At 39.4% G+C, this 13,049-nt stretch overlaps 1 protein-coding gene across 2 annotated transcripts in view; it reads right to left on the bottom strand.

The window, feature by feature from the left end:
- Positions 1 to 13,049, bottom strand: part of LOC145692961 (calpain-5-like) — a 168,361-nt gene that overhangs the window by 49,835 nt on the left and 105,477 nt on the right. For both annotated transcript variants that reach the window (XM_081768555.1, XM_081768556.1), the window contains 2 exons: positions 9,349 to 9,423; positions 4,223 to 4,342 (listed from right to left, as the gene is read on the bottom strand). In XM_081768555.1, the coding sequence (XP_081624681.1) occupies positions 4,223 to 4,342; positions 9,349 to 9,423 (195 nt within the window). The remainder of the gene's footprint in view (positions 1 to 4,222; positions 4,343 to 9,348; positions 9,424 to 13,049) is intronic.

Raw genomic sequence — 13,049 nt, 5'->3', positions numbered from 1 at the left:
TGATATATTTTGTAAATTGGAAATCGAGAACAAATCTGAAGGAGTTTTGACGATCCGACTTTCGAAATTCGAGATAACCGAACATAAAAGTGACGTCAAAATTCCTTTAAATTCATGTTCTTCGAGGTTTAATTTACAAAATACATCGAAATCTGGTGTGATCCAATTTGCTTTCCTGCAGCAAAAAGGTATCTACCAAATTATTTGGATAACAAAATACTTTAATAAAAATATGTTTGTGTTATAAAACAGATTAATTTTAAACACAGGGTATTTCAAAACAACACCGACAACGTTTGGGAGGTAAATCTTGACACCAAAATAAGATAAAAAGTATAGACCAACCTGGTTGCACAAATGCTTCCTTTCGGAGTTATAGGCTGCCGAAAACATGAAAGAATGGACTTTAAAGGTCCATAGTTCCAAAACTATGGGACCTACCGTAGTCGGGTCATGACTTCACTTAGGAACTAGTATGTGCCCTATCCAAATATCCAAGTTTCAGAATCCTGCAGTACTTCGGCAACAATTTTTAAAGAGGTAGTTGGTGAGTACTTCAAGTTATATGCCCATAGCCAAACTCCCTCTATAAATATTGCTCCTTGAGTACCTTAGTACTTTAATATCTTAGTACTAACTTTTTAAATATAATTTTGCAGAAACTCTTTGCATCAAATAACAATTAATGCACAAGTTTGGCTATGTAAACAATCAAACAGTTCTGTATTTTCTTATTTGGTTATTTAGATAAAGTATCAAATTTCTTTTATTTCTTTTCCTTCTTTCAACCTAATGTTCAGTAAGGTAACCCAGTTATTATTTTTTTAAATCTTTAAGGCCTCTTGTACTTTGTTAATTGTTGGGATTTTCCTACGGTCTCAGAGCTACAGAGATTGATTTACTTCTTTATATTGTGTCCCTTCACTGGTTTCTTCCCAATGACTATAGTTACCATAACGCATGTGTTGCTGTGTGTTAAGGGACTTCAAAACTCAAATTAAAGTACCACTAATTTTATCACTTTTCTGTAATCAAACTGAAAAATATTCGAAAAATTGCTTTGCAGGAACAGTAGTGTGCATGAGAGAGTTATCTAACTGCTTTCGTTAAGCAGAAATTTGTGGAATTCGCATTAACGAAAGCAGTCAGCCGACTCGTGATAACTGCCTCATGCACACTGCTGTTCCTACAAAGCAATTTTTCGAGTTCTTTTTCAGTTTGATTACGGAAAAACGGCAATATTTAACGGTACTTTAATTTGGTTCCTCCGAAACCTGGTCCTTAAGAGTCAGGCATTGATTCATCTGGCTTCCTGCGTACGGATTTGTGGTCGTAAAAAACACAAATCGCTGACCAACCTGCGTGCGACATTTTGGCTGCAGCAGACACGTTACCACTAAGCGTGCCGACGGAGGAAAAAGTGTAAAGTCGTTTGCGGGCCGCTGTCGACACTGGCGCGAGGCCCGCTGTTTGGGCACTCTTGGCTGTTGTAGGCCCGCTCTCTGCCCGCCAGCGGATTATCAATGGAGAACTCTGGTAGCGTGCTGACTACAAAGATTTTTTTGACAGGCAATTAGTGGAACAGTAAATCTGATAAATTAAACCATGATTATTCTTTTGTTTACAGTCACCGAATTTTGGCCATGCTCGCCAATACAAACTGAAATTGACGTTTAAAATCCTTTCTCAAATAGTTGATGGGAAAACGACAGTCTGAAAAGCCCGTATTCCGACGGATTGCTGCTGCTTTTTTTCTCTCCGAAGAAAGCGTTTGCAACGAGCAAATTTTGAATGCATAGAATAGTGTTGTTCCTAGTGGTCCTGATTGTGGAAAATGTGCTTTCAGGGGGAAAATGTACTGACTGTTACAAGTTTTTCACATTAGGCCCACAGACGTGTTAATTGAATTATTCTTAACGGACATTATTAGCTGCTTACTTGTTATTTTTAGGTCGCTTTCAAGCATTTGTAAGTCATTTCCAGACACTTTCCCTCTATATGGCTCTTAAATCGTACTGAGAATTGTAGAAATGTACTGCGCATGTACCGAGTGCAACATTACTGGTGGGAATCCGCCATGATTTTCACTGCATTGCTACACACCTTTTCTGCTGTTTGCCGACTGTTCGAAAAGGCTACTTACCAGCGGCGGCACCGGCGCATTTTATACGCCTTTCTGGCTGTTTGCCGACTGCTCGAAAGAACATCTTTTCGATGTCGGCTTCCCGATTCTCCCACAAGCGGCATCCGACCTCTTGCCGCTGTCGATAAGTGGCCCTTTGCTGACTGGAAATCAACCCCTCAGGAAGGCAAAATTTTCACCACCTTTTACAGTAGCTTTGCCTAAGTCTGCTTCCATGCTATGATTTCTTGGCAAGGGCACAATTGCTACTTCTGAAAGTATATAATACCGGTACTTGCATGTCCCATTCAATTTCTTCTTTTTTGGCTTAGAGTGCTGCAAAAAAGCAAAAAGGAAGACATTTTATACTGGGACACAAAAATGCAAGTATTATACTTCAAGAACTTGCAAGGGTGCTCCTTGTCGAGAAATCATAGCATGGGGGAAGACTTAGGCAAGACTAGTGTAAAAGGTGATGAAAATTTTGCCTTCCTGAAGGGTTGATTTCCAGTCGGCAAAGGGCCACTTTTAGACGGCGGTAAGAGGTCGGGTGCTGCCTGTGGGAGAATCGGAAAGCCGACAAGGAAAAGAGGTCATTTCGAACAGTCGGCAAACAGTCGGAAATATATAAAATGCGCCAGCGCCGCAGCTGGAAAGTAGCCTTTCCGAGCAGTCGGCAAACAGCAGAAAAGGTGCATAAAATGCGCGGCGCTGCCGTAGAATAGTTGCCTTGCCGAACAGTCGGCAAACAGTCGTAAAGGCGCAGTAAATGTGGGTGCCGCCGTCGAAAAGAGGCCTTGCCGAACAGTCGGCAAACAGCCGTAAAGGCCCAGTAAATGCGCCGGCGCCGCCGTCGAAAAGAGGCCAGCATAAGGGGTCGGCAGAGAGTCGGAAAGAGACCTTTCCGACTGTTTTGCTGACTCTGACGGTCGGCAACAGTCGGCAAAGGGCATTTTTTTCTTTTACGATTTTCGACCGCAACTTTGAACAAGTAGATCGTCGTGCCGCCGCGGACGGGTGCCGGCTGCCTACCGGCGGCCTGCCACCGTCGACGGGGGCAATCTTTCTTGCCGACCGCGACTTCCTGATGGGGTTGTAAGTACCACACGCTTTTGTGTACAAACAATGTCATATTCTGCTGTTTGTAAACATCAGCACATGTATTAAGTCGAAGTACTACACACCACGTGGGATTACTACAAGGACCAGATGACTGATATGACCACCAGCACCTCCTGCAAGTCACATGGCAAAAGCAACTTCACCGCCGCCAGGACGCCTACATGTTGGATAGCAACCAGCGAACAGGTACCTGTCTTCTGGTCTCACTCCTCTTACTTGTCTGGAGCACGAGGAGAACGAATCATCAAAGCCACTAGTCTGCTGCGGGATTCTTGGCTATTCCTTTCCTCTTGGCTTAGCCGGCTTCGGGGCTCTGTGACTGTTGTCTCCTCACTGCTTGCTGCGGAGCATTGGGGATTTTTACGCCGTTCTGCTTAGCTTGCTTCGGGGCTCTGTAGACAACAGCACGGTCTTGGGCTACCTAATTTCTATCTCACAACAGAGAAAAGTGTACTAAAGTATTTCTGTAAATTCTGTTGTTATTGGAGGATTTTTATAAATAAACCGGTAGTGAGAGTCGATTTCGGACTCTGATTTCATCAACCGAGCTCTACCTACTCCTGCACTAGCAGAAATGTTACAATATATATTCCGTTTTTTTTTTCCTCTCATTAATTCTTTGTTCTTATACTTTTATTTTCCAAGTTTCTTACACTACGAAAAAGAAAGGGGAAAATGTTTGAATATATGAAAGACTCTTATGTCGGCCACTTAAGTATTTAGTCGCCACATAAGAGGATAGTGGAGTCGTCACAATTTTTCTTTAATAGAATAAATTCTGTCAGTATTATAAATTTTATTTGGAAAGGAATTTCTTTTTATAACTTCGGCGCACTAAATTATCATCAGTGTTCGCAAATTAATAATACCACTCACCTAGTAAGTTTAAATATTAATACGCGAACGAACGTTGTTATTAACTTATAGAAAATTATTTAACTTGATACCTTAAACAAAATAATGTGTGGAATAACTCACCAAAATTCACCCCTGTCTTGTATTAAATATCCAAACTGTGTTTTTGATGAAATTGACAAGCGTCCCCAATCTGGGAATCTCCCTGAGTCTCGTATTAATTTGTCAATGTCACTGATTGTACTGCAAATATAAAATATTTAAAATAATACAATTATTATTATTATTAATAAAGAAATCATCATCAGGTGTTTGTTATTGTTTTGACTACTTGGCATATTACTTTACCTGTTGCTTTCTAAATTTAAAACTTCCTTCCAAAGTCTAGAGATGCCAGTTTTTGTAAAGAAAAAAATAGCTGACGTTCGCTGCGCTCATTCGTTTACTTCAAATGTATATTTGTTAATACTTTCTAAGGAAACAAAAAAAATGTTAATAGACGCTACGGAGAAGAGTTTGTAGTTATATTTGTTACAGATTCAGTGTTCCTGTTGGAAGACCAGTGAAACAATGTATTTTTGGCCGAGAATCAGAAACACGCTCCCTTCCCCCTCAACATCACATTTGTTATGCCATGGATCCTTTTCTACCAGTGTTCAAGAAAAATGACTGTTTCCAATGTATTTATGCATAAATATCACACAACTACAAGAAATAAGTTATTAGCAACCCTAAAATATGCTACATTCAAGTACGAATATATTCGTAAATTCGTATTTTTTTACTTGCCCTTTTATGCGGATATATCCGTATCTGAAAGACAAGAGGATAATTTGTTATGGTCATAGTTTGTTTTATACGATCCATATCCAGTGATTGTTGCTGAAAATTACCTGCTGTTCTGAATCAGGTGATTTATCACAAACTCTCCTCTGCTGCATTTAAAAATGTTATTTTTATAATGTTCTTAGAGACAAAACCAAAAGGAATCTTTTTCAGTATTCAGTACAGCTATAAACACATTGCATAAAAATTGTAAACATTAGCACAGAAATTGGCGTCTCTTAGGCTAGTTTTAGACGGAAGCATTTATGGTAGCATTTCTCGTAGCAAAAATCGTATCATCGATATCCTACGGTGTAAAGTTGCAAATGCCATAGCATTTTACCATGCCATGGCATATCCTATGGCATTTCTTGTCGATAGAACCTGCTCTATTTCGTAGCATTTTCCCCAGCATTTCTGGTCCGATTGCAGCGCCGTGGTAAAGAAGCGAAAGATTTTGTGCCAAATATCCATGCTCTCTGTTTTGTGTGGGAAATTGAATTGTAGTAAAGAAAAATGAGTTGGAATAGGGATGCTATTATAATGCTGATTAAAAAATATAAGGAGCATCCTTGTTTGTACAAAGTTAAAAGTCTTTTGTATCATAATAAGCATATGCGACAAAGGACTTTAGAAGTAATAGCGGCTGAAATCTCTGTTTTTAGTTTCGGAGTCATAATTGCGCTCTTATCGAATGATTTGTTTGCTACGTCACGACAAGATGCTACCGTATAAAAGCACCATATACTTTTGATGCCATAGAATATTATACGAGATTTTTGGCAGCACATCTGCTACGATAAATTCTCCCGTCTAAAACTAGCCTTAAGTGAATACGTGAAAATAGGCATTCTAATTTTCTTCATGAGAGAAATCCTTGTTTGTACATGTGTAAATTTTATGTTACTATCCATACATTTGAGACAAATGTTGTACTCTTACTATAGCCTAGTTTTTGATTAATTCGAATTATATTCGTAACCTGTTCGAGGATACATTTGAATACAAGTGTGCTCGGAAGCAATAAGGAAGTAACTATGTATTAAGTTTAAGCGCCACGGGAAAGAAGTTGAGTAACAACTTTATTTCTTGTACAGTACAAGGAAATTTAAATTTCTAACAAGTGAATATAACAATAGCAGATCCAGTAGGGTATGCTGATTTTCTTTTTGAAGGAACAGAGCGTTCAAGCTCCAAAGTTCATATCGTTTGGGGTATTTGTACGTATATTTTTAGATGAAAGTGGTCTACTGCCACATTTCATCCGTCACTTGTGACGAGCTGCGGTCGTTTGGCCCAAGTTTTGGACCGGCATCGTTAGATGTGTCCTGCCCGTACTTTTTCAATGGTGGACAATTATTACTCGTGCACGTGGTGCACCGTCAAGGTGTGTCCCTCAATCTTGATTCGCAAATGCGATGTAACCCTTATTCTCTAAAGGAGTGAGATACGCCCACTTCGCGGAAAGGCCGAAGTCCTGAGTGCCTTCTGGAGGTGACCTTGCTAGCGAAGGCCTTCCATGCTCTGCAGGCATAGTGCCCGAGCGTTGTAAGGCAAGCTCACCTCCCGCCCATACTCGCCGCGCCGTTTCCCAGATTTCTGGAATAAGCTCACACAGACTATTGAATCCCACTGTATGACCACTGCCCGGCAGTCCTAATCAGTTTCGGTGCCCAGGCATGTGCGAGAGGCTTGTTCATTCCCGGCTTTGTCTACTTCTATCGTTCAATAGTCACTGTCTTCCGTGTAGAGGTACTGCAATTGATACTACTTGTCCTTTCTGACAGCTCGTTGCGCGCACGTGGTGCTCAATGCTGTGTTGCTAGCTTTGCGTCGGGTATTGAAACACGAAGTTATTCACTGCAAGTAAACTCAGTTTTATAAAATTAAATGACATAAAAAAGAACTAAAGAGAATGTTCTCATTAACAGCAGGTCCACTACTCAAGTTGATATACGACTAAAAAATGTCCATTTGTTTATATTCAAACTGGCAAAGTGTGGAGAAGGTGGAATGTTTACCATTGCAGAGTGGGAGAAATGAGCCACTATAATTAGCTGAACATGTCGTTGCCATAGAAAAAGTTCTTCTTGCCTGATTGTTATGTCCACGTGCCTGAAAAAAGAAAAAGCATCTGTCACAATGAACAAGTTGTATCACATGGGCTGTACCCCGTACACATCGAGATACTCGCACATCTCATCCGAATTCACTCGTACGTGTAAAGTTACCATTAGAGTTTGATGCCAGTCCCTTATCTTGAAGAGTTTCCACGGTTCTACTGGGATCGAAAACCTTTACCCAGATACTTGGCTTCGGCACCTTTTCCTAGTCACCGTTCAGTCCCTCTCCAAACAATAAACTGGCATTCCCCTCCCGGTAGGATCGTCCTAGCAATACGGGACTTCCTGTTATTATGGTATAGGTATACCGTATAGTCAATGACTGATGTAGATTCTCTATCTTTCAAGACAGTACCCCTGGTAGGCTTGTCCAACCAATACGAAACTTCGTCTCTTTTACGTGTTGAGGTATCACGAACACGTTGAGATACTCAGTATCTCCTCCCGGACCCAATAGTCACCGTTAGAAGTAAGACAATGGCCACGGCTGTCCCACAGTAGAGCATAAACCCAGTATTTATATTAATATGGTAAATGTTTATTTTTTTCATTATATTTTATTCAAGGGGAGTTGGTTAAAATCCGGAAGCCCTCTCTCTGCATTCTCCATTGAGTAGTCTTCCTATTTTAATCACCCTAACATTTTAAAAAGAGATCCACACGAATTCTCCACTTATGAGCGCACACAAATATGTATCACAAAGTAAATCTGACACAAAAATGTATGCTAAAAACTATCATGCGGTTCAGTGTTTTCTAGAAACATTATATCTTGATGCCTTATTTTATAACCAGTTACCGAGTAGCTTGTAGCATTTAGTATTTAATTCTGTTTGCACAACAGGTGAAAGTTTCTCCAAATTGTTGCATCTACGGTGTAGAACAGGTTATAAAATTCGCTTAAAATTTTCTGTGGTTAAAGTACACTGAGAAAAAATCGTATGTGGCGTGAGTAAAAACGTATGTTACATGTGTAAATCCTGTAGTTCTTAGAATTAACCTACAGCAAACGTATAACTGAAAACGCATGTTTTATAATACTTTCCGTATAGGTGTTCCATTTATATTATACATACTTTCCATATGAAACAATATAGGCGGTCAGGATCTCACATACAAATGGTCGTATATAACATATAGCTGAGGAATGTAACATATGTATATGCATGCGATATATGGGAAACTGTTAGATTATTGATTGATTGAATTTTTGAGTTTAACGTCCATTTCAGCAGCGAGGCTATATGAGACGGGACCTACTGATTAACGTGGAATCCGAACCACATGAGCCTCCACCAGGAATCGAGCCCGGGTCTCCCACGCCAAAGACGCGTACGCTAACCGCTTAGCCACGGAGGAGCTCAAACTGTTAGATGTCAGACATCCTGCAACCGCATGATGTAACATCTAAGGTCCAGTGCGTATGTAGCATATGGATAACGTATGCTCCACACTGATTTGTGTAGTCAGCAAGAGGATTCTGTATATGTGTACAATATACCGCTGTCCGGATAACTGATTTTTCTCAGTGTACACAGATATTTATTTCCTTCATTTAATTCTGCAAAATCTCAAGTTGTGATACAAAAATAACTAGGAACATATCACAAGGTGAAAAATATGCTGCTCATTGCTAAGACTATCGTCGATTTTTGTTTCTAGCTAAGCACACTAGGTAACACTTCCAATATTTTGTTTGCCTAATGCTGAATAGTAGCTACTCAATGGCGTATGCAAGAGGGTGTTTTGGGGTTCTAACCTTCCCCGTTTAGCAAGACATTATGGAAAAACTGGATATTTACTACAATATTTGTAAAAAAAAAATTGTTCTAAAAGGATATGAGATTGAGTGTGCTTCAACCTTCCTCACTCCGCCTTGGAAATTCTCCGTACACCACAGTATTCACTATTTTATTGTATTTTGACAAATACAAACCTTATATGGTTAGTGAATATAATTAACCTAGTTAATACAAAAGAGTAGAAGGGTAATGTTTTGCACAACAGGCTATGAAGCAATAATGAGTTAGGAGTGGAATATCTACCAAAGTTGGGAATAGTTTAATTTGAATTTGTAATGGCCATGGATTTTCTCAGAGTATTCTATTTCTCTTACTATTACTACATTCCACAAATTCTTTCACAGTTTGGATTTGTTATCCGCATTCTTTAGCCCGTACGGCAGAATAGTGCACGTGAATAGGTAGATTTAATTTCATTTTGCATATTCAGTATGTACCATTACCTTTTAAGAGCCAAAGTTTTTTTTTTTTTTTTGTAATAAATTAAAATGCAATGTACCTTACATCGTCCCCTTCAGAATGTGACACCTCTACAAAAGGATCTCGCATCTTCAACATATGCAAATTGGGCCTGCTACAAAATTAAGGCGAAAAAAATTAATTTCATAAATTCACAATTACTTAAAATTAACTAGCTTTGTAAAATTCATTAATATTTCAAAAACAAAGGAAATTATTACTGTATTCCCTGAAAAATTAAAATGTATCATACTCGACATTTTCGCCTTAGCAACGAACTAAAGTGATTCAGTGGAACAAGAATAACAGATTGCTTGATAATAACCTGATAGGTATTTAATGGTCGTTCTCTTGATAAGCTATTTGTAATATATTCTAGAACATTTTTTAAATTTAACAGGTAATATTGTTATTATTTAACTAGTGACACAGCATATTATTATTATTATAGACTTCCGGTGTGAATTTTTACTACCTATGAACATGGACACTTCTTTGATTATAGCATAAAGGTAACAAAAAAGTTCTGTCGCTTTTTCACCTACAGCCTTCGAACATTGATACCTGGAAGATCAAGAATAGTATCCATCAGCATCGACGACCTTCTGCCAACATTTTGGAAGGTCATGGATTCCATCGCGGTAGAACTTGATGGACATTGAAGCGAATAAAATATCAAGTGCATTTTGCACCTCTACTAGGGATTTGAATTGGCGTCCTCTAAGGTAATTGTCCAAGGAATGGAACAGCTGATAATCGGACGGTGCAATGTCCGGGGGTATGATGAATGCAATAGTGTTTCTCATCCAAGGCGTAGAACGGTCGCACTACCCACGTGGGACTTAGCATTGTCCTGTAACAGGAAGACCCCTTTTCGATTCAGAGGTGTTGGCTTGAGAGTTTTGAGTTTTTCTTGAACACGGCTCAACTGCTGACAGTACACAGTTGCATTGATGCTGTGACCAGCTGGTAGCAGTTCCCGATGAAGAATGCCGCGAGTAGTCAACCAAACACACAGAACTTTCTTCTAGTGCAGTGCTGGTTTCGGCTGGTTTGGAACATGTTCGTGGGATGCTAATCAGTGCTAACGGCGCCGTGGTGCTTCGTACAGGACCCACTTCTCATCACATGTCAACACCCTGTCCAGAAATGGATCCTTCCTCAGACGAGACAGCAAAGAAGCTAAGTGTCTGCCCGAGTTGCCTTCTGGTCCGGAGTCAAATTATGTGGGACCCATCGACACAACTTGTAGTGCTTCCCAAATTGATGGATGTGCTGCCGAATGGTTTCTCCACTCACACTTAATTGTACTTATAGTTCCTCACATGTCTGGACACTATTCACCTCAATTGCTGCCTGAAAATCTTCATTTTGGATATGTGTTGGTCTTGCGGCACATGGTACGTCTTCGAGTGTTTCGTTACCGTCCTTAAACTTGTTAAACCACCGTTGCACTGCCCGCGTAGTCACGACAACCTCACCAAAGGCCTGGCATATCTTCCGCCCTGCTGCTGCGGCGTTTGATCAAAGTTTGAACTCGTACAGTATATGACGCTCTGTGGAGGTCCCATGTTCACTCTGTTCTTACTCAAGTTCACGGTGTAACTGAACTGCCACAACCTGGTAGTATATTTGATATACCCACATTAATACTGGTCTTATCTCCATTCGCATTCAACGCATGGTGTGAGGGCCTATTGAACACAGATCTCCATAAAAGAGCGACAGAACTTTCTTGGTTACCTTTACAGTAATAACTTGGGCATACATGTTTTACATTTAATTTACTCCCAATAATTTCGTTAGAGATGCCGATAATTATTGAAACGATGAATGGAAAATATTAATAAAATATGAAACAAAGAAAGGTAGAAGACACGTTTGATAGCTAATTGGAAATATGATTTTAATAAAATTCTTTGCATCGGTTTGTTTGTCCTCCCCTTAATAACATAGATTATAGTTGAAATATGTGTTGTCCACATTCAGCACCTGTACAGACAGATACAGGACCTTGTTTGTTATTGCAATGAGATTGCCCAGTTTCAGAACGCCGTTTTAGAAAGGGAGAATGAGTTTAACTGGGATGATATATGTAAATGCATTGGAAAAGGAGAAGGGGGAGAGATTTTCTTAACCTTTTCTTGCTTTCTTTTCTTTTTTTATGTGATCTCCTTTTCTAGTTTGGACGTTATATGGGATAACAAACAAAATTTAAAAACACAAAACTATACAAAAAAATTATAACATGAAAACAATCAACAAACTATATCAAAATTAGGCAAAATTGTAAAATATTCTGAAGTATTTTCGGCAAAGGCAAATAATGTTTACTCTCGTCAGAAAACAGATGTAACAGACTCAAATAGAAGGCAACAATTCCATTCATGCATTGTTACTATTTATCGTAACGTAAAACAAAACTTGTGGTGCTTCCAATAATCCTAAAATGACAAGAAATTTCCGGAATAGAACTCATTATTTCGGTTTTCCGCACAAGTTTTAAATAACGTAATTTAATAATAATAATAATAATAATAATAATAATAATAATAATAATAATAATAATAATAATAATAATAATAATAATAATAATAATAATAGTTGTCCTGAGATATTAATAAAATTGTATAGCGTTCTTAGAGAATTCGAGGGAGTGAAAATTTACTCCCTGGGAAATTATTACTCCCTCACTAATAATTCGCGGGTAGTGTTGCCACGAGACGAGACTTCAGGCTGTCTCGTCTCGTCTCGTGAAAAGCATATCTCGTCTCGTGTCTCGTCTCGAAAAAATGTGCTCGTCCCGTCTCGTGTCTCGTCTCGAGAGGTTCTGTCCCGTCCCGTCTCGTCTCGTTTGTCTCGTTCCGTAAAAATTATAGCAGCATACCATGGGAACGAAAGTAAAATGTAGCAGGCTGCACCATGCTAATCAAGATACAACTAAGTTACAAGTATTACCCAGAACACACAAGACAAGAAATGTCACGGTAGCTACACCGTGAAGCCTTCACTTCCAGTGTATGTGGTAGTTGGTTCGATCTCGGTTAGTGACATGTGAGCTTTGTGATGGACAAACATTGAATGTGTGTGGGGACCGCTGTGGTTTAGTGGTAGAGCCAGCGTTCACCTCTTGTGCTTGGGGTCTCGGGTTCGATCCCAGCCCCGTCAAGTGAACTTTGTATGAGGACAAACACCGTGTGCGTGGGTTTTCTCGGGGTTCTCCCGTTTCCTCCCACTTTCTACATTCCACCATTTCGTTCATTACTCATCATCATTGTCTCCTTTAGCCTAACTGGCATAACCGTGGGACGTAAAACTCAAAGATTTCATTTCATTTCATTTTTCGAATGTGTGTGTTTCCTCGAAGTTGTCTAGTATCCTACCACTTTCTTCATTCCACTAATTTTCCCATCATCATCCATCGCCAAAGTTGCCTAAAGGTCTTAAAAATCAATTCAAATAAGCTCACAAGGCAAGGACAAATAGCTTACAAGATAATATCTCTGCTGTTAGTTGTCTGAGGCTTCTCGACCCTGGCTTTTTTTTCTACATTCAGAAACATTGAAATTTGTTTCATCAGTTTCAATACACGAATATACAGCAAATTGCTCATAGGTACGTCGAAGATGAAGACACTAATGTCAAATAATGTTTACACGACAAGCAAAGTTCGATGTAAAGGTGTCACCATCCCCGATACTATCGTATACTATCAGCCCACTTGCTTTATAGTGTCTGTAT

The sequence above is a fragment of the Thermobia domestica genome, chromosome 8 (assembly GCF_964235325.1).
Source record: "Thermobia domestica chromosome 8, izTheDome1.hap1.1, whole genome shotgun sequence".
Taxonomy (NCBI): Eukaryota; Metazoa; Arthropoda; class Insecta; order Zygentoma; family Lepismatidae; genus Thermobia; species Thermobia domestica.
Note: the sequence above shows the minus strand (reverse complement) of the source record. Positions and strands in the feature narration are given on the sequence as shown.